The sequence below is a fragment of the Schistocerca serialis genome, chromosome 1 (assembly GCF_023864345.2).
Source record: "Schistocerca serialis cubense isolate TAMUIC-IGC-003099 chromosome 1, iqSchSeri2.2, whole genome shotgun sequence".
Lineage (NCBI taxonomy): Eukaryota > Metazoa > Arthropoda > Insecta > Orthoptera > Acrididae > Schistocerca > Schistocerca serialis.
In genome coordinates, this window is record NC_064638.1 from 876,094,332 (window position 1) to 876,116,192 (window position 21,861).

Genomic DNA, 21,861 nt, shown 5'->3' on the forward strand with positions numbered 1-21,861 from the left:
GTGATTTGATTGAGGAGTTCCTTGATAACAGAATGGAGCATGTCATTCTCAATGGAGAGAAGTCTTCCGAAGTAAGAGTGATTTCAGGTGTGCCACAGGGGAGTGTTGTAGGACCGTTGCTATTCACAATATGTATAAATGACCTTGTGGATAACATTGGAAGTTCACTGAGGCTTTTTGCAGATGATGCTGTAGTAATCGAGAAGTTGTAACAATGGAAAATTGTATTGAAATGCAGGAGGATCTGCAACGAATTGATGCATTGTGCAGGGAATGGCAACTGAATCTCAATGTAGACAAGTGTAATGTGCTGCAAATGCATAAAACGAAAGAACCTGTATCATTTAGCTGCAATATAGCAGGTCAGCAACTTGAAGCAGTTAATTCGATAAATTATCTGGGAGTAGGCATTAGGAGTGATTTAAAATGGAATGACCATATAAAATTAATCGTCGGTAAATCAGATGCCAGACTGAGATTCATTGGAAGAATCCTAAGGAAATGCAATCCGAAAACAAAGGAAGTAAGGTACAGTACACTTGTTTGCACACTGCTTGAATACTGCTCACCGATGTGGGATCCGTACCAGATAGGGTTGATAGAAGAGATAGAGAAGATCCAACAGAGAGCAGCACATTTCGTTACAGGATCATTTAGTAATCGCGAAAGTGTTACAGAGATGATGGATAAACTCCAGTAGAAGACTCTGCAAGAGAGACGCTCGGTACGGGCTTTTGTTTAAGTTTCGAGAACATACCTTCACCGAGGAATCAAGCAGTATATTGCTTCCTATATCTCGCGAAGAGACCATGAGGATAAATTCAGAGAGATTAGAGCCCTCACAGAGGCATACCGACAATCCTCCTTTCCACGAACAATACGAGACTGGAATGGAAGGGAGAACCGATAGAGGTACTCAAGATACCCTCCACCACACACTGTCAGGTGGCTTGCAGAGTATGGATGTAGATGTAATTGTTTCAACCTTATATTTATCACCCTACAAAAAGGCCTTGGAACATATTGGAAATCAGTGGGATAGGATGGATGCTTTGTTCAGACTGAATACTTTTGGTAGTAAGCTGTGGGTGTAACCTTGATAGAATGAGGGACGATGCATCAGCCATGCCAATGTGTGAATGCCAGTTGCTTCTGAGCAATTTTTGAAACTCTGAATTAACATGTTCCACAACTTTTTCATCTGAGGAGTATCATAATGCTTGAAGCGAGACATAATCTTCACACTAATATGAGGAGCATTCTAAGCAGTGTGTGTGATGTCATCCTCAGTTATGTAATTTCAGGTTGTGCTCCAAACTGCTGCTCACAATCTCTACTAATAGTACATTATTTTCTCTCACAGGATCCTTACCCCGGGGAGCTTAAATCACAGGTGACATCATTGAGCTCTGCACTGGTTACATGGTAATCATCTGCTTAAGAGTCCTGTACCAGTTCTGACACTCCTCTCCTGTGGACTGCTACCCAGCTATAAGACCTTCCACATTTTCTTAATACTTCCCTTTCGTACCTTGGCATCTTATGCCATGAAGTGTTAGACAGCATCTGAATTTGTTCATTTGTCAAGTCTCCAAAGCACTAAATCCATTGGCGATAGCTCGACTGAAGCTTTCAGATGTGTTGTGTCTACAGGATCTTTTCACTGATTTGGAAGGTTTGACTTCCAATATAAAGATTAAAGATTAGATGCCATTGTGTAACAATAGTGACAATCACTCAATCTCCAGAAGTGGCCTGTGTCATTTGCTATGCTTTGTGTGAATATATCAGTTATATGTTGTACACGTGTGTCCAAGCAAGCAGAAGTTCTTTAAAAAGACAGCTAATATGTTCCCTTTATCATAACATGTTAGCAAACTGCATTAAAACTGACTGCTGCACTTTGCTTGCCAATTAAGATTCACTGAATAATTATAAATTACAGGTGAAAATGATGTGGAGTACTCCCTGACCCAACCACTGTTGTTCAGAGATCGTGAAACAACACCAAGTGGGACATTAGGAACAGCAGGGTGAGTTTGTGCTTTTGTGTGTATCTACAACATATTATGTCAAAACTGTATTTTAGATGAATGTAATAGCCATTTCAAACCTAATTGTATCATCACCACACACACACACACACACACACACACACACACACACACACACACAGATATTTCTTTAGAAAGAAGGTGCTAGTAGGTTGAGTGCTGCAGACCAGTCTTCCAATAACCAATGAGTGATTTTCAATTGTAGCTCAGATGTAAACTATTGTTCAAGACATTTCATTAACAGCATAACACAATATTCTCAAGTAAACAATGGAAAAGGTTATGATCCGTAGTGATTCTTTCTCTCCTTTGCTTCTTGTTCAGTCAATGGCAGCAACGAGAACGCTCTTCAAAAGTGTGAAATAGTTCAGAATATATTAGTACAAACAGATGTTATAAAGTTTTCTTGCTGTTGCGTCATTATTATTCATTGATGCAAACTAGTTAGTACTTAGTGTTGTGATTGACTTTTCATATTGGTTAACGGTAGAAATCAAACATAGCTCTCAGGCTCCATTTTCTTGCTTCACTGCCCGTTTTGCCAAGTGTGTTTTTTTGCACCAGGCTGGCAACACATTTGCCCTGTGTTAAAAGTGAAAACTCACATGAACAGTATTAGTGGATCAGCTTAGTATGCAGAGACAGTAGCAATGCAGCAGTTGCATGGAACAAAAAGTTAGAAGCCAAATACTGAAGGATCTAATTTGTATGCTTCATCTCTTTAAAATTGATATTCTGGTAAATGTTCTGCTTTCTAAGTAGAAAATACAGATGATTATAATTAAACTTTTGCTAGTTGAGAGAGGCCCCATGAAAAATGAGTGATTATAGGACAACGAAACTTTGTGGAAACATCTGTAAAGACACACCGAAGAGAAATAATGAATAACCCATTGAGAGGAACACATTTTAATTTCCACATGGGAAGGTTACATTTGTTAATTGTGTGACATGTTTTTGATCCAGGTTACAAACTGCTCAATGTGACAACCATCTCAGCATGTAACTTCGCACGGACACCATTTCGCAATTGTTCACAGCACTTTTCAAAAGTGGACTACGGCGTGTTCTGCTGTTGTGACAGAGCTCGTGCACTACTTGAAGATAACACTTTGTGTCCAGCATTCTCAGCTATGACGACAGAACTATTCCACAATTTGTGGTGCATTTGGTTGTCGGCTACTCACAGGAGCATTTCCCAAACTGCCAGTTAATTAAAATTCCCGAATCATGTTCTTAAACAACGGTGTGGAAAGAGGACCTCTCTGTATTCCTTGAATGTGTTGATACTTGCAAAGAGCAGCAGCACTCATGCTGTTGTTATGATACATCAGCTTCATGAGTAAAACTCAGCTCACCTTGTCCAGACCTAGATTGACTTTCTGCAACTGTAATGCTCACCGATGCTTGTGTTTCAACCTTACATAGCCGTACCAATACCAGCACCTAATGACAAGTCACGACACTAACCCAACTAACAATGCAAATCCTCCAGTACACAGTCTGAACATCATCATTCCTATGAAGTTGGGTACCCATACGGTAAATAGTATTGTTTGCATTGGCTCAAGTGGTGAAAGCTTAATTATAACAACCCTTTATGGGAACATGGTTTACACGTGTGCGTACGTGCGTGCGTGCCTTTAATCAATGAATTCAAAACATTCCTGCCATCTGTCATCAGAGCTTCTGTAGTGTTGTTTGAAATCCCACATGTGACTCCAGCCAGAGAGTATACTCTGTTAGCAGTATGCAACTCTTGTGAAAAATTTGGTGATATATTGCTCTGCAGATTAACTCTGAAATGTTTATTGGTGGATCTAGATTAATACTCTGGACTTGTAAACTATTAAATCGGTGTAAGGCATTCCCTACACTGATGCTGCAGAAACTGCATTGCAACTGTTGCAGAGTTTAAAATTGCACATAAAATCACAATACTTTAAGTTCTCATAGGGACAGATGTAATTTATGGGCTTTACTTAAGCAATCAACTCCATCTTCCTCACACACACACACACACACACACACACACACACACACACACACACCCACAACCCCCTTTTCCCTCCACCCCTTCCCCAGGGGGCACGCCACGTTTTGGCAGGATCATGCTTGGCTACCACAAGGCCGCAGCCTTTGCAGCATCTTTTCTCTTCCATGCTGCATGTCTATCCTCTTGCTGTCCTTTTTCCCCTCCCATGGGCAACAAGTATGGGATGTTTTTGGAAATGTGTTCTGCATTTTCAGTAACCAAGTATCAAAACATTCTCTCCACTGTGTTTTGTTCCTTTTTTCTTTCTTCATTCCCCTTCTTGAATCCTTCCCCGCTTCAATGTTTGAGGTTCCTCTTTTCTTCTTCCTCCCTGTGGACTCCTGAACACCAGCCCATGTGTCTGCCATGTAATAGGTGCCTGGGTAATTGTGTAATTCCCAGCTCCGGGTTGACAGGTAGGGTTCACATGTATCCCCTCGTACAGGCCAGGCCCAAAGAGAGGTGATTGCCTGAGCCGCTACCTTCCCAAATTGCCAACTGTCCTCCCTGTCAGGTGTTTGGTATTTATGACCTGAGGTGTGAAGAATCACCTAACTTGTGTGTGCTGCCTTCTGAGGACCCCCCCGCCCCCCTTTCCGGTTCGAAGGAGTGCACCAGTTGCACCATGGTTCCTGGTGGTTTCACATACTGAAGATGGTCAGTACTTTGCTACGGTAAATCTATTTATTATTCAGAAAGGTGTTGATGCAATTGTCGGCCTTGTGAAATCCTGCTCTAACTTATGCAATGGCACTTTGCTTTTTGGAGACTACTGGTTCTCAAGCACAACTGCTAATTGCCGCTTCACTGCTTCACAGCTATCCTGTTCATGTCAAGGCCCATCGCATGCTGAATTCTTCCTGTGGTGTTATTCGCACTAGGGTGCTCAGTGGTCTGACAGAGACAGAAATCCAAATGTATCTCTCTGATCAGGGTGTCATTGCAGTCCATCAGGTGACAAAAGAGATAGATGCCTCCTTAGTAGCCACATGCACTCTTTTTCTTCCATTGAATATCAAAGCAGGTTATGAAGTTATCACAGTCCGACCATACATTCTGAAGCCGACGTACTGCTGACTGTGTCATTGTTACAACCACACTCAAATGTCCTGTTGTCACCCGGCCAAATGTGTATTCTGTGGTGGGGATGCTCACGGGGGTGATTGTCTGCCTCCTGCTCCCCGCTGTATCAATTGTAATAGTGACAACGCCAGTGCCTCTTGAAATTGCCCCATGTATCTCGATGAGCAGGCTGTCCAGGAGATCCAGGTGAAGGAAAAAGTGCCTTACCCCGTCACTTGCAAGTTGTTTGCCAGTCGCATACCCTGCGTTCTACCATCTAGCATTTACAGTACTGTTCTTGTTACATCTTGCTCCATGAAGGACATGGCCACACAGATATGTGACCTGAAATTCACCACCGCAGTTGCAAAATCACCTAGCACCATGGTAGCATCCCTGTCTCCTCCTCCAGCTGTGCAACAAGCCACCAAACTTTCGCCTCACAGGGCAAAGTCATGTGCTACACAGCCCGGCAAGGCAGACTGGACAGCAGGAATACTCCCACGACTTCTTACGTCCCTCCAGCCGACAAACATCTGACTCTTCCTCTGCCAACTGGAAAGGCTCCAAGAAGTCAAACAAAGACAAACAGTCGTTTCCGCCACTGACTCTGTGATCCTCTTCGACGGTGTCGCCATGTGATACCCTTGCCTGGGCGATGTCCATGTCGTCGGTGTGCACTGCCAACCATTTCTCTGCCCTGGACTCTGCAGACTGACAGAAGGAAAGTGCCAACACCTCTGTAGATCTCATGGAGCAGGACCCTCCAGCCTCTGCTTCCTGTAGCAGTGAGTCTTCAAAGGCTGGCTCTCGGCAGCCTCTGTGGTGACACCCCTACAGTTTTTCCCTCCTCCCTTTTCCTCATCATGACTCTTCTCCAGTGGTACATTTGTAGTCCTCGATCCAACAAAGAGAACTTATGGCTGCTCTTAGAATCGCAGCGTCTGCATGTTCTCTGCCTCCAAGAAACAAAATTGTGTCTTCATGACTGCTTTGAGCTCTCACATTTCTTACCAATCCACTTTGACCTTTCCCCCCAAGGACAGCATTCCATCTCATGGGGGAGTCATGCTGGTCATCTGGGATGATGTTCATAGTCAATCTATCTCCTTTACTACCCAGCTTTGAGCTGTTTCAGTCCACATTTTCTTTCCTCCCTTGACCTTTTCCCTCTGTACTGTTTACATCCCTCCATCATTCCATGTCACCAGGCAGACTTCCTCCAGCTTATTGCACAACACCCTCACCTGTTTCTGCTGCTCAGTGACTTTAATGCACACCATCCCCTTTGGGGCTCTCCCAGAACCTGTCAGGGAGGTGCCCTCTTGGTTTACCTTCTCAATCGACTTAAGCACCTCTGCCTTAACACCTTAGCTTCCATGTTAACTTTCACACTCCACACACACCTATTCCCATTTGGACCTCTTCTCCTGCAATATCCAGCTTGCCTATCATCTTGAGTTGTCCATTCTCTCTCTCTCTCTCTCTCTCTCTCTCTCTCTCTGTATATATATATTCAGCGACCATACCCTTTGTTCTCTCCGTTTGCTGACGCCTACCCCACCTATGTGCACACCCAAATGTCAGCTTTCTAAGGCCCACTTGAGGCTTTACTCTTCCATGGTGATCTTTGATGAACATCATTTTCCCAGTTGTGGTGTCCAGGTAGAATATCTTACAAACATTATTGTTATTACTGCAGAACGTGCCATTCCTCACACTTGCTCGTTACCCTTCCATGTCACAGTCCCTTGGTGGACTGAGGTGTGCCATGATGCAATTCACGCGCGAAAACGTCCTCTCTGCGTTTTTAACCATCATACTATGATGGCCGACTGCATTCATTATAAACAGTTGTGTGCACAGTGTCATTGTGTTCTTTGCAATTGCCATTCCCCAATTTCTGGCCTGTCAGTAGCAGATTATGTCGTAGTGGACTGTCTCCTACACCTTGGGTCGCTATTTTGTGGAAATTTCGAACTCCACCCACCATCACCCTGCCTTCCTCCATCGGAAACAACTGGAGCAGGCTCAGGCGATACCCTTCTCTTCTCAGAATCATGAGTGCTAAAATGCCACTTTTACTATGAGGGAGCTAGATCATGCTCTTGCTTCATCGCGATCCTCCACCCCAGGTCCGGGCAGTGTTCACATTCAAATGTTGCAGGACCTCCCTCTTGCATGTGAGCACTTTTTCCTTCATATGTACTGTTGCATCTGGGCAGATAAAACGTGTTTCAGTTCTGATTAAAACAGCATCCTCTGCTCAGTCACGGGCACTGTTGTTCTGTGACAAGCTGGATTACATTCTTGTAACTGTCATCCTCTTGACAGCCTCACTGTTGGTACAGGGTATCATTGTCCACCATGATCTCCTTTTACAGACTGATGACGACATACATACCAATTTTTGAGTGACTGGGTGTGCATTTCGTCTCTCATGTCCACTGGGAATCAGAGGTCAATAGTGTTGATAATGGGGCCGTCCTCTTGGCCTTTGAAGATAGTTTTTTGCCCGAGAGGTCAAGGTGATGGTGTACTGATGTGATGTGAAACTGTATGCAGTGCCACAGATTCATGAGATTCAGGCACATGACTTCACATTGTAACACTAGCCCCATCTGTAGGGATTGAGGACTTCAGTTGTACATGAATTATATGAATGTTCAACACACATCTATTTCCATTGTGGGGAGCACCATTCACCCTGTTCACTGGCCTGTATCATTTTACAAGCAGAGAATAAAATCGAAGAATGGAAGACTCTTGACCAACTAACGTGTCAAGAGGCCAGGGATACGTTCCATTGTACCAGTTGTTAGGATTTCTTCCCATTCCAGTCACGAATGGAACACATGGAAAAGATTGTTTGAATGGCTCGGTGCATGCAGCAATTAATCTAATCTTATCCTCGGAGTGGTCTACCCAATGGGAAGCCCTAGCCATACGGCATTTCCATTTACCATCCCTATGTTAGCAATACGTAGAGGATTGTAGTATATTCCTAGAGTCATCATTTAAAGCCTTTCTTGAAACTCTGTTGGTAGACTTTCTTTGGATAAATTTACGTCTATCTTCAAGAGTTTCAGTTCAGTTCCTACAGTGTCTCCGTGACACTTGCCATGGATTAAGTAAATCATTCGTGTTGCCTTTCTGTGTATATGTTCAATATACCCTGTTAGTCCTATTTGGTATGGGTTCCACACACACGAGCAGTATTCTACAACCAGTTGCATGAGTAATTTGTAAGCAGTCTCCTTTGTAGACCAATAGCACTTCTCCAATATTCTAGCCATAAACCAAAGTTTGCCACCTGCTCAACCAGCAGCTGAGTCTGTGTGATCATTCCATTTCATATCCCTACAAAGTGTTACACACAGGTATTTTTACAAGTTGGTGATTCCAGCTGTGACTCAGTGATGTTATAGTCACAGGGTACTACATATTTTCGTTTTGTGAAGTGTACAGTTTAACATTTCTGAACATTTAATGCAAGTTGCCAATCTTCACACCACTTTGAAATCATCTAATGAATCTTTGTGTAGCATCTTCCAGGCAATACTTCATTGGAGATAACTGAATCATCTACAAAAACTGAGGTCGGTGTTAGTATACTAGACGAACAGCAAGGGTCTCAACACACTTCCCAGAGGCTCACCCAAAGTTACTTCTTTTTGATGATGTCTCTCCATCCAAGATAATATGCTGTGCCTTCCTTACCGAAAAGCCTTCTGTCCAGTCACAAATTTCACTTGATACCCCATATGATCATACTTTTGACAATAAGCATAGATGTGGTACTGAGTCAAATGCTGTTTGGAAATCAAGAAATGCTGCATCTACCTGACTGCCTTGGTCCAAAGCTTTCAGCATGTCATGTAAAAAATGTGCAAGTTGGGTTCCACGTGATTAATGTTTTCAGAACTCATGCTCATTGGCAGGCAGGAGGTCATTCTGATTGAGATACCTCATTATATCTGAGCTCAGAATATGTTCTGAGACTCTACAACAAATAGATGTCAGTGGTATTGGACAGTACTTTGATGGATCACTTCTACTAAGCTTCTTGTAGACAGGTGAGACCTGTGCTTTTCTCTAAGAATTGGGCCCAGTTCCCCCCTTCCCCGAGGGATCTGTGATAAGATTATAGTTAAAAGAGGAGCTAAGTCAGCTGCAAAATCAATATAGAATCTGACAGGGATTCCATTGGCCCCTAGAGCTTTGTTCATTTTTAAGGATTTCAGCCTTTTCTCAACATCACTGACACTAATACTTTTTCATTCATCTTTTCATTGTTAAGAGGATTAAATTGAGACACTCTCCAGGGCTTTCCTGTGTAAAGAAACATTTGGAAATGGAGATAAACATTTCAGTTTTGCTTTGCTGTCCTCAATCTCAGTTCCTGCCTCTTTCGCTAGGGCTGGACACTAACTCTGGTGCCACTAACGGTCTTTACATCTGACCAGAATTTCTGTGAGTTTTGTGAAGTATTGTTTGTCAATGTTCTGCTACAATAATAGGTACCACACATAGCTCTCTTGACAGAAAAATGCGTTTCATTCAGCATCTCTCTATCTATAGCCCTACTTTTTGTTTTACACTTATTATGCGGTAATCTCTGCTGCTTTAGAAGTTTCTTTACAGAGACTACATACCATGGAGGTTCCCTCCCATTATGAACTGCTCTACTGGGTACGTATCTATCCAGTGCATGGTCAATTATTCTTTCAAACTTTAGTGATAGTTCCTCTACAAGTTCCTGCTCTGTGCTGTATGTCTCAACTTCTTCTTTGAGGTATGACACTACTAATTTTTTATCTAGTTTTCTGAGCATGTATATCTGTTTGCTTGTTTTAGTTGTCCTTTGTACTTTGGTAATCATTATTGCCACAACTGTGACATGGTCACTGATACCAGTTTCATTGTTGACACCCCCAAAGGAATGATGTCTATTTGTTGCCATTAGATCCAATATATTTAAATCATGAGTGGGGTTACTAACTACATGTTGTGGATAGTTTTTAGGGAAGGCATTTAATAATGTTTCACAGGATATCTTATCACACCTACCACCAACTAAACTAATTTTCCCAATTAATTGTTGGATAATTAGTCTCTCCACTAATGATTACAATGCAATAGAACTGACATTTTCTCTAAAGTTTTCAGTTACATCAGGAGATGAGTCTGGTGGGCGATAGAAAGTCCAGTTATCATTTTATGCCCACCCCTGATACTGAGTTTTGTCCAAATAATCTCACATGCAGCTTCAATTTCTATCTCAGTGGGTTTGAGTTTCTTGTTTATTGTGACAAATACGCCTCCTCCATTTCCCATTTGGCTATCCTTTCAATACAAACTTAAATTTTCCCCAAAAATCTCACTGCTGTCAATTTCAGGTTTCAGCCAGCTTTCTGTGCCCAGTATTATGTGAGCTTCACTACTTTTCACAAGTGCTTCAAACTCTGGCACTTTGTTGTGAATGCTTTGGCAGTTAACCATTAGGATTTTAATACTTTCACCTGTTAGAAACATTTCTTTCGATCTTACACTGATACTTCTGTGTTTCCTTACAGGTATCATTATCTGGATTTGGTGGCAAGTTGTCCAATCTAAAAATCCCCTGAGTGCACCCTACACACAGTCCGCTACCTGAGCAGCAGCCTTTTATGTGTAGTGGGCACCTGACCCATTTTGGGGTACCCTACAGTTAAGAGTCCTATGGCACAAGTTCAGAAAGTTGCAGCCCAGCTTGTCACAGAACCTTTGGATTCCCTGGTTCAGTTGTTCCACTCGTCTCCAGACCAAAGGGCCACGATCAGTTCTGGGGCAGTGCTGCAAATAGTGAGCTACATTGAAACTCCGTGTACAAGCCTCACCTTCTCAGCCTTCTCTGCCAGTCGCTGGAATGACCCAAGAATGACCTTGGAGACCAGATGACAGGCATTATTTGTTCCAATGTGTGCCACAGTCTGCAGTTGGATGCACCCTGTTGCCTCAGTGGCTGCTGTAAAAGCCTCTTCAACTTGTTGACTGTGGCCCCAGGGCAGTTTCGAGCTGCTTGCAAATGTCAACCAACTCATCCCATGTTCGAGAACAGCATTCACGATGGGGCTGCATTTTGTTTGGTGCTGTTCATTAGAAGACAGTAAACAAATAACTTTAAATTAATCCTGCTGATTATCTTTTAATCTGTTGAGCTAAAAAGTTGCTAATTCTCTAGAAGAATTGAAACAAATCCATAGAACAAGATTTCTGTTATGGCAACACAAAAACCTTTGCTAAAAATACTAGTTTCCCAAAATGTTTCGAAGTTAATCGTAGTTGTCAGCAAACTCAAAAACAGAGTAAATATACAATAAATGTAGATAATATATGGGGCTACACTTCTTCAAGGGAAAACGAGAAGTAATACAATGTAACTAAATCACAAACACCGATGTACTACACGGTACTCATAGATTATGCAAAGGACAATGGTAGCTTCTGAAAATTCTAAAAATCACGTTTATTTGCATTGATATACCATGAAACTGAACTGTGAATCACAAATGCTGATTTGTTACAAAATGTTACACATCCTAAATACTTGTACCAGTAACTTCTGTAAGCATCCAGATATTCTCAAAAATAACCTACTGTGCATGTAATTATACAATGAAATTAGATAACAATTGTTTTGAGTGAGGATAAGCCTACTGTTCTCAAAACTTTAAAAGAGAACAATTAAGTCTAAGCCTACAATTGATGATAACAGAAAGAGTTTACTGTGGCACTTGCAAATGTTCTAAATTTCACAGTGTATGACATTACAAATGGGTATTGATACAGTCAGTCAAAGATAAAGCAGATGCAATGTGAACTGTAAAAAATGCAGATCTAGAACTTCACATCTGCACATGAATCTTATACATATAATCTTGCACAAAAGAAAATTCTGAAGTTGGCTTTTATATATAAACAAATGTGAATATTGCATGGATTTTTCACTTAGCTGTTTCTGTGCATATTTCTACTCTGGTGTGCCAAAGAACAACACTACAGCTTGAATTTATCTCAGTCAAAATCACTAAAATGCGCAGCTCCAACAAAGCGCATCTGCCTATTGCGACCAACAATGCATTACAAGTATTACAAAGATGTATGCTATGACTATGACCACCTCGTCATCTCTAGTGACTGTATCACTGACCTCTGTTTTCTATGTCAGGGCCCTTGGGGCCGGTTGACTGCACCCTCCTTGGGGCCGGTTGACTGCACCCTGTCCTCTAGTGGTTGGGTGTCCTCCTACTGCCCCCCCCCCCCCCCCCACACCCTCTTTGGGAGTGTCTCCTCCACACCCTCCGGGGACATCAGTCCCCAACACTTGTCCAGAGAAGCAGTGCCCTCCCTTGTCATTTCTTTCCAGGAAGGGCCCCCTTCCCAGAAATCTGCTGATCTGCAGCTAGATGCTAGCCAGTGGCTGAAGGAGCCACATGTTGCAGGTTGTAGGACTTCACATTCCTCCTCTGTTTCAGAAACTGGGGCAGACAAGTCCTCACAGACATCAAAATCATCTAAGGAGAGGGAGGACAAGAAGGGTGACAAGTTCTAGTCCTCAAAGAAGGACGTTGTGGTGGCCCCCCTTCCCGCTGAACCCCACATGTTCCACCTTTGTATCTCAGGCAGTTTTCCTTGTGGCTCCTGTGCCCATGGATCCTGCCCCCACACACCTTGATTCGGAACCCCCACACACCTTTATTCGGAACCAATGTGTTGTCTCCTCACAACCAGTGCCAGGGGTCCCGTAGGCATAATCTGTCTCTTAGGTCCCATCACGCCTCCACAGGATACTGATAGCGTGATCCTCCAACAGAACTGTAGCAATTTTTTCTGCCAACTGGCTGAGCTATCATGTCTCTTCTGCGTTTCCCCTGCTTTCTGCATCACCCTCCAAGAAACTTGGTTCCCAACAATGCGGACCCCTATCCTCCACAGTTATTGGGACTATTTTAAGAATTGCAGTGACTATGAAAGGGTGTCAGGCCGTGTTTGCACATACGTTCTGGACTCTTCTGTGAACACATGCCTCTTGGAATGACATATGAGGCTGTAGTTGTTCCTGTGAAGATGTCTGGATTTTCCCATCTGTAACGTGCATCTCCCAGCTGATGGTAAAGTGACACAGAACACATTGCCTGCACTGTTTTCTCAGCTTTCTCACCCTTCCTGATATTGGTTGACTTCAGTGTCCATAACTCTTTGAGTGGTAGAACTGTGATCAGTGGCCACGATAAAGCTGTCGAAAATTTTCTCACAGAGCTCGATCTTTGCCTCATGAATTCTAGTGTTCCCAAACATTTCAGGTAGCATATGGATCGTATTCAGCCATTGATCTCTCCACTTTTGCAGCCTAGGTTTTCTCCCCTCCATCCACTGCAGTGTCCATGATAACATGTGTGACAGTGATCATTTTCAGATCATCTTGACCCTCCCTCGGCATCTCTCACTTAGGCATTCAGTGAAGTGGGTCACCAAAGCTGACTGGGATGCCTTCACTCCTGCCATTGCCTTTAGCCCCCCATCATATGGAGGTATCAATGCAGCTCTCCAGAGCAGAACTCCAGCCATTCTATTGACAGCTGATTCAGCTATCCCCTATTTCACGGGATCCCGCTGTTGGAAGACAGTACCTTGGTGGAACAATGAAGCACCTCATTTCCTGGGTCTGCCACCTCATAAAATGATACATATGAGAATGTGGGGAGGCCGCGCGGGATTAGCCGAGCGGTCTAAGGCACTGCAGTCATGGACTGTGCGGCTGGTCCCGGCGGAGGTTCGAGTCCTCCCTCGGGCATGGGTGTGTGTGTTTATCCTTAGGATAATTTAGCTTAAGTAGTGTGTAAGCTTAGGGACTGATGACCATAGCAGTTAAGTCCCATAAGATTTCACACACATTTGAACATTTTTAGAATGTGGGGAACAGTATGTTGCTACCATTGGACCATGTACTCCTCCTTTAAAGATTTGGGCAAAGTTTAGATACCTCTATCAACACCTGTGTCCCACAGGTGTACGTGGTAGATCTCTGAATGGTGTTGTCTGCACTGAGCCAGACACTGTCGCTAAGTATTTTGCTTTGTGTTATGCTTGGGTGTCTGCGTCTGAGAATTATCTGCCTGAATTTGTGTAATCATACAAGTGGAGCAAATTCGCTTACCTTTCACTAAATGTCACCTGGAGTCATATAATGCTCTGATCAGTGAATGATAATTCCTCAGTGCCCCAGCCATTTTCGTGGCATGGCTCCAGGGTCAGACCACATCCACAGTCAAATGCTCAAACATTTATTGGTGGATTACCAGTGTCACATCCTTGCCGTTTTCAACCATATCTGGAGCGAGCTGTGGTGACTCCCATCTAAGTGCCGAGAAAGCATGATTGTCCTGCTACAGAAAATGGGTAAACACTCCTTTGAGGTGGACAGTTACTACCCAATTAGTCTTACTAATGTTCTCTGCAAGTTGCTCGAACATACGGTGAGCTGGTGGCTGTGTTGGGACCTTGAGTCTCGGGGTCTTTTGACTCTGTCCCAGTGTGATTCTGGCCATGGCCATTGTGCTGCTGACAGTTTGACCTGCCTGGTATCTATTATCTATTAGCTTTTGCCTGGCATCAACACCTTATCACTGCCTTCTTTGACTTGCGAAAGGCTTACGACGCCACGGGGTGTCACCACATTCTCTTTACCCTACATGAGTGCGGTCTCTGGGGCCACATTATTGATTTTTGTCTGGAACTTCTTTACGTGCTGTTCTTTCTGGCTTCAAGTTTGTGCTTCCTACAGTATCCTCATATACAGGAGAAGTAAGTTCTGCAGGGCTCTGTATTGAGTGGAACACATTTTCTTGTGGCCAACATTGGGTAGTGGCAGCTGTATGGTCTACAGTGTCAAACTTCCTGTAGGTTGACAATTTTTGTATTTGCTGCTAGTCCTTTACTGTGCATCTTGCTGAACACTGACTGCAGGGTGTCATATGAAAGGTGCAGTCCTGGGCTTGTGACGGTTTGCCTTCTTTATTTCTTCGTTTGTTGTCCTTGGTTGTGATACTGGCTGAAAAATGGGGTGTGGAATTACAACACTGACTACTTTAAATAATGTGGCCGACAGGTGCACAGTTGCATTTCACAGTAGTTTACTTTCAGTTTTCACAACCCCCCCACCCAATAATACACAGTTATATATGGCCTATGCACTATTGTTTTAACTTTCCATAATCCTCATTAATAGTTTGCAGACAAACCTCCACATACTGCTACAATAGTTTACTACTGAACGTCTATGAGCAGTAAAAACCTCACCACAATGTTCACAGTTCTTGAAAGATAGAAAGGTACATATGGAGCAGACACTATCATAGTTTTAACACGCAGCCTAATTGTGTTACACTTATTTCACACATGCATTGTTGTTGATGTAACCAATACAGGTTCCTCATCTGAAACTCGGCCGTGTACTGGCTGTCTCGAGCCCCAAAAATTGGGCCCTCATATATCCTCACAATAATAGGTACTCAAACTACACATTGTTTGAAGTTAAATTTACAGAAATTACAATTAAAACTTAACTCATTAAATTAACTGGATACATTGAAAAATTATTTCTTATTAGCAGTTTCTTCTACTACAAGGGTTAAACCGAATTATTTATTCAAATCATGAAATTAACATATATAGTTACAAAAACAATACTTTCAACAAAACTATTAATTTCTTTAGAATTAATTAACGGCTGGCTTTGCTAACATGCTTTCAAATAGAGACAGATCCTTTAAGAATACTATTAGTTGTTCACCCCTCCATGAACCATGGACCTTGCCATTGGTGGGGAGGCTTGCGTGCCTCAACGATACAGATAGCCGTACCGTAGGTGCAACCACAACGGAGCGGTATCTGTTGAGAGGCCAGACAAACGTGTGGTTCCTGACGAGGGGCAACAGCCTTTTCAGTAGTTGCAGGGGCAACAGTCTGGATGATTGACTGATCTGGCCTTGTAACACTAACCAAAACGGCCTTGCTGTGCCGGTACTGCGAACGGCTGAAAGCAACGGGGAAACTATGGCCGTAATTTTTCCTGAGGGCATGCAGCTTTACTGTATGGTTAAATGATGATGGCGTCCTCTTGGGTAAAATATTCCGGAGGTAAAATAGTCCCCCATTCGGATCTCTGGGCGGGGACTACTCAGGAGGACGTCGTTATCAGGAGAAAGAAAACTGGCATTCTATGGATCGGAGCGTGGAATGTCAGATCCCTTAATCGGGCAGGTAGGTTAGAAAATTTAAAAAGGGAAATGGATAGGTTAAAGTTAGATATAGTGGGAATTAGTGAAGTTCGGTGGCAGGAGGAGCAAGACTTTTGGTCAGGCGAATACAGCGTTATAATACAAAATCAAAACGGGGGATTGCAGGAGTAGGTTTAATAATGAATAAAAAAAATAGGAGTGCGGGTAAGCTACTACAAACAGCATAGTGAACGAATTATTGTGGCCAAGATAGACATGAAGCCCACGCCTACCACAGTAGTACAAGTTTATATGCCAACTAGCTCTGCAGATGACGAAGAAATTGAAGAAATGTATGATGAAATAAAAGAAATTATTCAGTTAGTGAAGGGAGATGAAAATTTAATAGTCATGGGTGACCGGAATTCGGTAGTAGGAAAAGGAAGAGAAGGAAACGTAGTAGGTGAATATGGATTGGGGGGAAGAAATGAAAGAGGAAGCCGTCTGGTAGAATTTTGCACAGAGCACAACTTAATCATAGCTAACATTTGGTTCAAGAATCATAAAAGAAGGTTGTATACATGGAAGAAGCCTGGTGATACTGACAGGTTTCAGATAGATTATATAATGGTAAGACAGAGATTTAGGAACCAGGTTTTAAATTGTAAGACATTTCCAGGGGCAGATGTGGACTCTGACCACAATCTATTGGTTATGAACTGTAGATTAAAACTGAAGAAACTGCAAAAAGGTGGGAATTTAAGGAGATGAGACCTGGATAAACTGACTAAATCAGAGGTTGTACAGAGTTTCAAGGAGAGCATAAGGGAACAATTGACAGGAATGGGGGAAAGAAATACAGTAGAAGAAGAATGGGTAGCTTTGAGGGATGAAGTAGTGAAGGCAGCAGAGGATCAAGTAGGTAAAAAGACGAGGGCTAGTAGAAATCCTTGGGTAACAGAAGAAATATTGAACTTAATTGATCAAAGGAGAAAATATAAAAATGCAGTAAATGAAGCAGGCAAAAAGGAATACAAACATCTCAAAAATGAGATCGATAGGAAGTGCAAAATGGCTAAGCAGGGATGGCTAGAGGACAAATGTAAGGATGTAGAGGCTTATCTCTCTAGGGGTAAGATAGATACTGCCTACAGGAAAATTAAAGAGACCTTTGGAGAAAAGAGAACCACTCGTGTGAATATCAAGAGCTCAGATGGAAACCCAGTTCTAAGCAAAGAAGGGAAAGCAGAAAGGTGGAAGGAGTATATAGAGGGTCTATACAAGGGCGATGTACTTGAGGACAATATTATGGAAGTGGAAGAGGATGTAGATGAAGATGAAATGGGAGATACGATACTGCGTGAAGGGTTTGACAGAGCACTGAGAGACCTGAGTCGAAACAAGGGGGAGTAGACAACATTCCATTAGAACTACTGACAGCCTCGGGAGAGCCAGTCCTGACAAAACTCTACCATCTGGTGAGCAAGATGTATGACACAGGCGAAATACCCTTTGACTTCAAGAAGAAAATAATAATTCCAATCCCAAAGAAAGCAGGTGTTGACAGATGTGAAAATTACCGAAATATCAGTTTAATAAGTCACAGCTGCAAAATACTAACGCGAATTCTTTACAGACAAATGGAAAAACTAGTAGAAGCCAACCTTGGGGAAGATCAGTTTGGATTCCGTAGAAATATAGGAACACGTGAGGCAATATTGACGCTACGACTTATCTTAGAAGCTAGATTAAGGAAAGGCAAACCTACGTTTCTAGCATTTGTAGACTTAGAGAAAGCTTTTGACAATGTTGACTGGAATACTCTCTTTCAAATTCTGAAGGTGGCAGGGGTAAAATACAGGGAGCGAAAGGCTATTTACAACTTGTACAGAAACCAGATGGCAGTTATAAGAGTCGAGGGACAACAAAGGGAAGCAGTGATTGGGAAGAGAGTGAGACAGGGTTGTAGCCTCTCCCCGATGTTATTCAATCTGTATATTGAGCAAGCAGTGAAGGAAACAAAAGAAAAATTCGGAGTAGGTATTAAAATCCATGGAGAAGAAATAAAAACTTTGAGGTTCGCCGATGACATCGTAATTCTGTCAGAGACAGCAAAGGACTTGGAAGAGCAGTTGAACGGAATGGATAGTGTCTTGAAAGGAGGATATAAGATGAACATCAACAAAAGCAAAACGAGGATAATGGAATGTAGTCAAATTAAGTCGGGTGATGCTGAGGGAATTAGATTAGGAAATGAGACACTTAAAGTAGTAAAGAAGTTTTGCTATTTGGAGAGCAAAATAACTGATGATGGTCGAAGTAGAGAGGATATAAAATGTAGATTGGCAATGGGAAGGAAAGCGTTTCTGAAGAAGATAAATTTGTTAACATCAAGTATAGATTTAAATGTCAGGAAGTCGTTTTTGTAAGTATTTGTATGGAGTGTAGCCATTTATGGAAATGAAACATGGACGATAAATAGCATGGACAAGAAGAGAATATAAGCTTTTGAAATGTGGTGCTACAGAAGAATGCTGAAATTAGATGGGTAGATCACATAACTAATGAGGTGGTATTGAATAGGATTGGGGAGAAGATAAATTTGTGGCACAACTTGACTAGTAGAAGGGATCGATTGGTAGGACATGTTCTGAGGCATCAAGGGATCACCAATTTTGTATTGGAGGGCAGCGTGGAGGGTAAAAACCGTAGAGGGAGACCAAGAGGCGAATACACTAAGCAGATTCAGAAGGATGCAGGTTGCAGTAGTTATTAGGAGATGAAGCAGCTTGCACAGGATAGAATAGCGTGGAGAGCTGCATCAAACCAGTCTCAGGACTGAAGACCACAACAACAACAACAGCAACATTAATTGTTCCTCCAAATGTTTATAATTAGTACAGAATTTATATTTGTTTATACATCAAAAATAGAATTTAAGTTACGAAACAGTTACTGATTTCACCCTATAACAAAAGATACTAACTAGGAATAGCCGAAATAAGTTAGAGAATCAATTACATACATAAAACTAAGCACAAAATTAGATCTGGTGTTATATTCTTTAAAACTGAGGGCCAGCCTTTCTCTTTCATGAAAATGCAGATTATATTCACGTTTGTTAATGGTAAATAGTTAAAAGTGAAAAAATGAAAGCATACAGGCAGATGGCAAAACAAGAGGGGAAGTAAAAATATCCCAGCTTGCTTTGTCACAGGCTCTCACTTGTGGCATCCAGTTTCCAGCCACAAAGATACGCATTGAAATGTATAAATGGAATTTTTTATTGTTTGTAGCTGAACCAACTACTTTAGTCATGCTCTGTCACCTCAATGTTGTTTATGAGCACTTCTATCTTATTGAAGATTTATGGTTGCCTCCTTGTGTTTTCTTGATGCAGTGGACATGCTATGCAGTGCCACTAATTGTGCCGTGGGACTTGGTCTCCATCTGCAGAGGGTCAAGGGCTGTAAGACAGCTCACATCTAAACCAGCTCACTACAAACTGACATACTACCCTTTGAAAGAACTCTTCTGTATTGTTCTGATATTCAATATTTACAATGTTAAGTGACAAATCTCTTATTACGCAGAATGACATATCTGAAGTGTCACTCAGAATAGCACGTTAGAGAATGATATATCTCCACAATGTCTGTCAACTGCCTACATTCTTAGCAGAGGTGCTTCCTCTGTGCTGGTTCAAGTGGCTGTGTCGTGAGTAATTCAGTTTTAAAATGAAAGCTGAAACTGAGTCAGGTTCAACTACATGTAGTGACTGATATTCCTGCATCAAAATAAAATCCCTACTTGGAAAGAACACAACAGGAATTTACAATGCTTTGGGGGAGGTGGGTGGGAATAATGTAATGGATCATAGCACAGTATCACAGTGGTCTCCTAGCTTCCATGAAGGTATGAGGACAACCTAGGAAGTAGAAGGCCATCAACTGCAACAGATTACATCTCCCAGGTTATTATTAATTACATTTTGAGAGGGGAACAACAAAAAACATGTGAGGAAATTGCATACGAGGCCAGAATATCCGTCACTTCAGTTTACATAATCATAACAGAAAAGTTAAAGATGAGAAAAGTTGCTCCCAGATAGGTTCCATGTGATCTGAGTGAAGAGCAGAAAGCAGATTGCAAAAGAGTAGCAGAAGAATTGCTTCAACATTATCAAACAGGAGGAGGACAGTTTCTGCAAGGAATTGTTGCACTTGATGAAACCTGGATATGATATATTGAACCAGAAATAAAGTCTCAGTCATCACAACAAAAAAGTTGACACTCCTCTCCCTGAACAAGTTCTGCCACCAACAATCAAGGACAAAACTGATGATGATCTTTATGACATGAACGAAGTAATGGCTACAAATAGAGTGCCTCAGGGCACATCTGTAACAGGCACTTACTACAAGCTGTTTCTGCAAAATGTTTTGTGCCTGAAAATTTGGCAAAGAAGACCTGACATGCTTGCAGCTAGTATCCTCATTTTGCATGATAATGCAAGACTGCATATTGCCCTACCAGTGAGAGAAATGCTTGACAAATTTGAATGATAAGTGCTTCCCCACCCACTGTACAGTCCTGATAAGAGTCCAAATTAAAGAAACAACTCCATGGAAAATGTTTTGATACAATTGATGGATCTTTCAGTGAGGTGAGACAAGTAATCAGACAGCTCAACAGCGAAGGTGTTGTCATAAGTGAGAATGGAGACTATATCGAAGGCTCGTAAAGGTATTTTGTAAAATAAATTACAAAGATATTTTCTAAAATAAATTATTTTATATCTTACAGTGTGCAGAACTTTTGAAATGATCCTTGTAAAATACCGCTCATTAACATTACTGTTAAATTATTGTTTCTGTAAAACATACACAGATAACATCCAAACACTCATTATTCAGTTCAAAATGTGTAAATGTGGCATTACAAAAAATGTGTTAACTTTTACTTGTGTATAAAATGTTCAGTAATCACTCGTATGGGCATTCTACCTGTTGAAATCCATGGGCCATTACTTACTGGTTATATTTCTATCTGTGCTTAGTAGACTAACTCTGATGCTGATTTCAGTTTTCTATATTATCCATTTCGTATGTACTGTGTTGAAGTTTCACTGGTATCTGAATAAGATTATCAATTCCAAGCACTTTGGACAGTGAAAAAAATTGAAATTGAGTCAATTATTGCACAAGACAAATAAATTGTGATACTTTGCTGTGATTCAGGAGCTTCTTTTATGAACTGATCAGTGTGATTTATGCTAAATAACATTTACAGTGCTCCATTCAATCAGAAATAGTGTTCAGTACATTATGTTTATCATTTGCAGACACAAGATTATACTCAACAAGTGTAGAGGACCATGTTATTTCTTGTGCATTTTGCTCACCAGGTATGGAGGGACAGGGGCTACAACAAGTAAATGATTAACTGA

General features: G+C 41.8%; 1 protein-coding gene across 1 annotated transcript in view; it reads left to right on the plus strand.

Moving 5' to 3' along the window:
- The window catches only part of LOC126486396 (E3 ubiquitin-protein ligase TRIM37-like), a 305,290-nt gene that overhangs the window by 182,158 nt on the left and 101,271 nt on the right, over window positions 1–21,861 (plus strand). Inside the window, 1 exon segment of the mRNA XM_050108945.1 lies at window positions 1,946–2,033. Coding sequence (XP_049964902.1) covers window positions 1,946–2,033 — 88 coding nt within the window.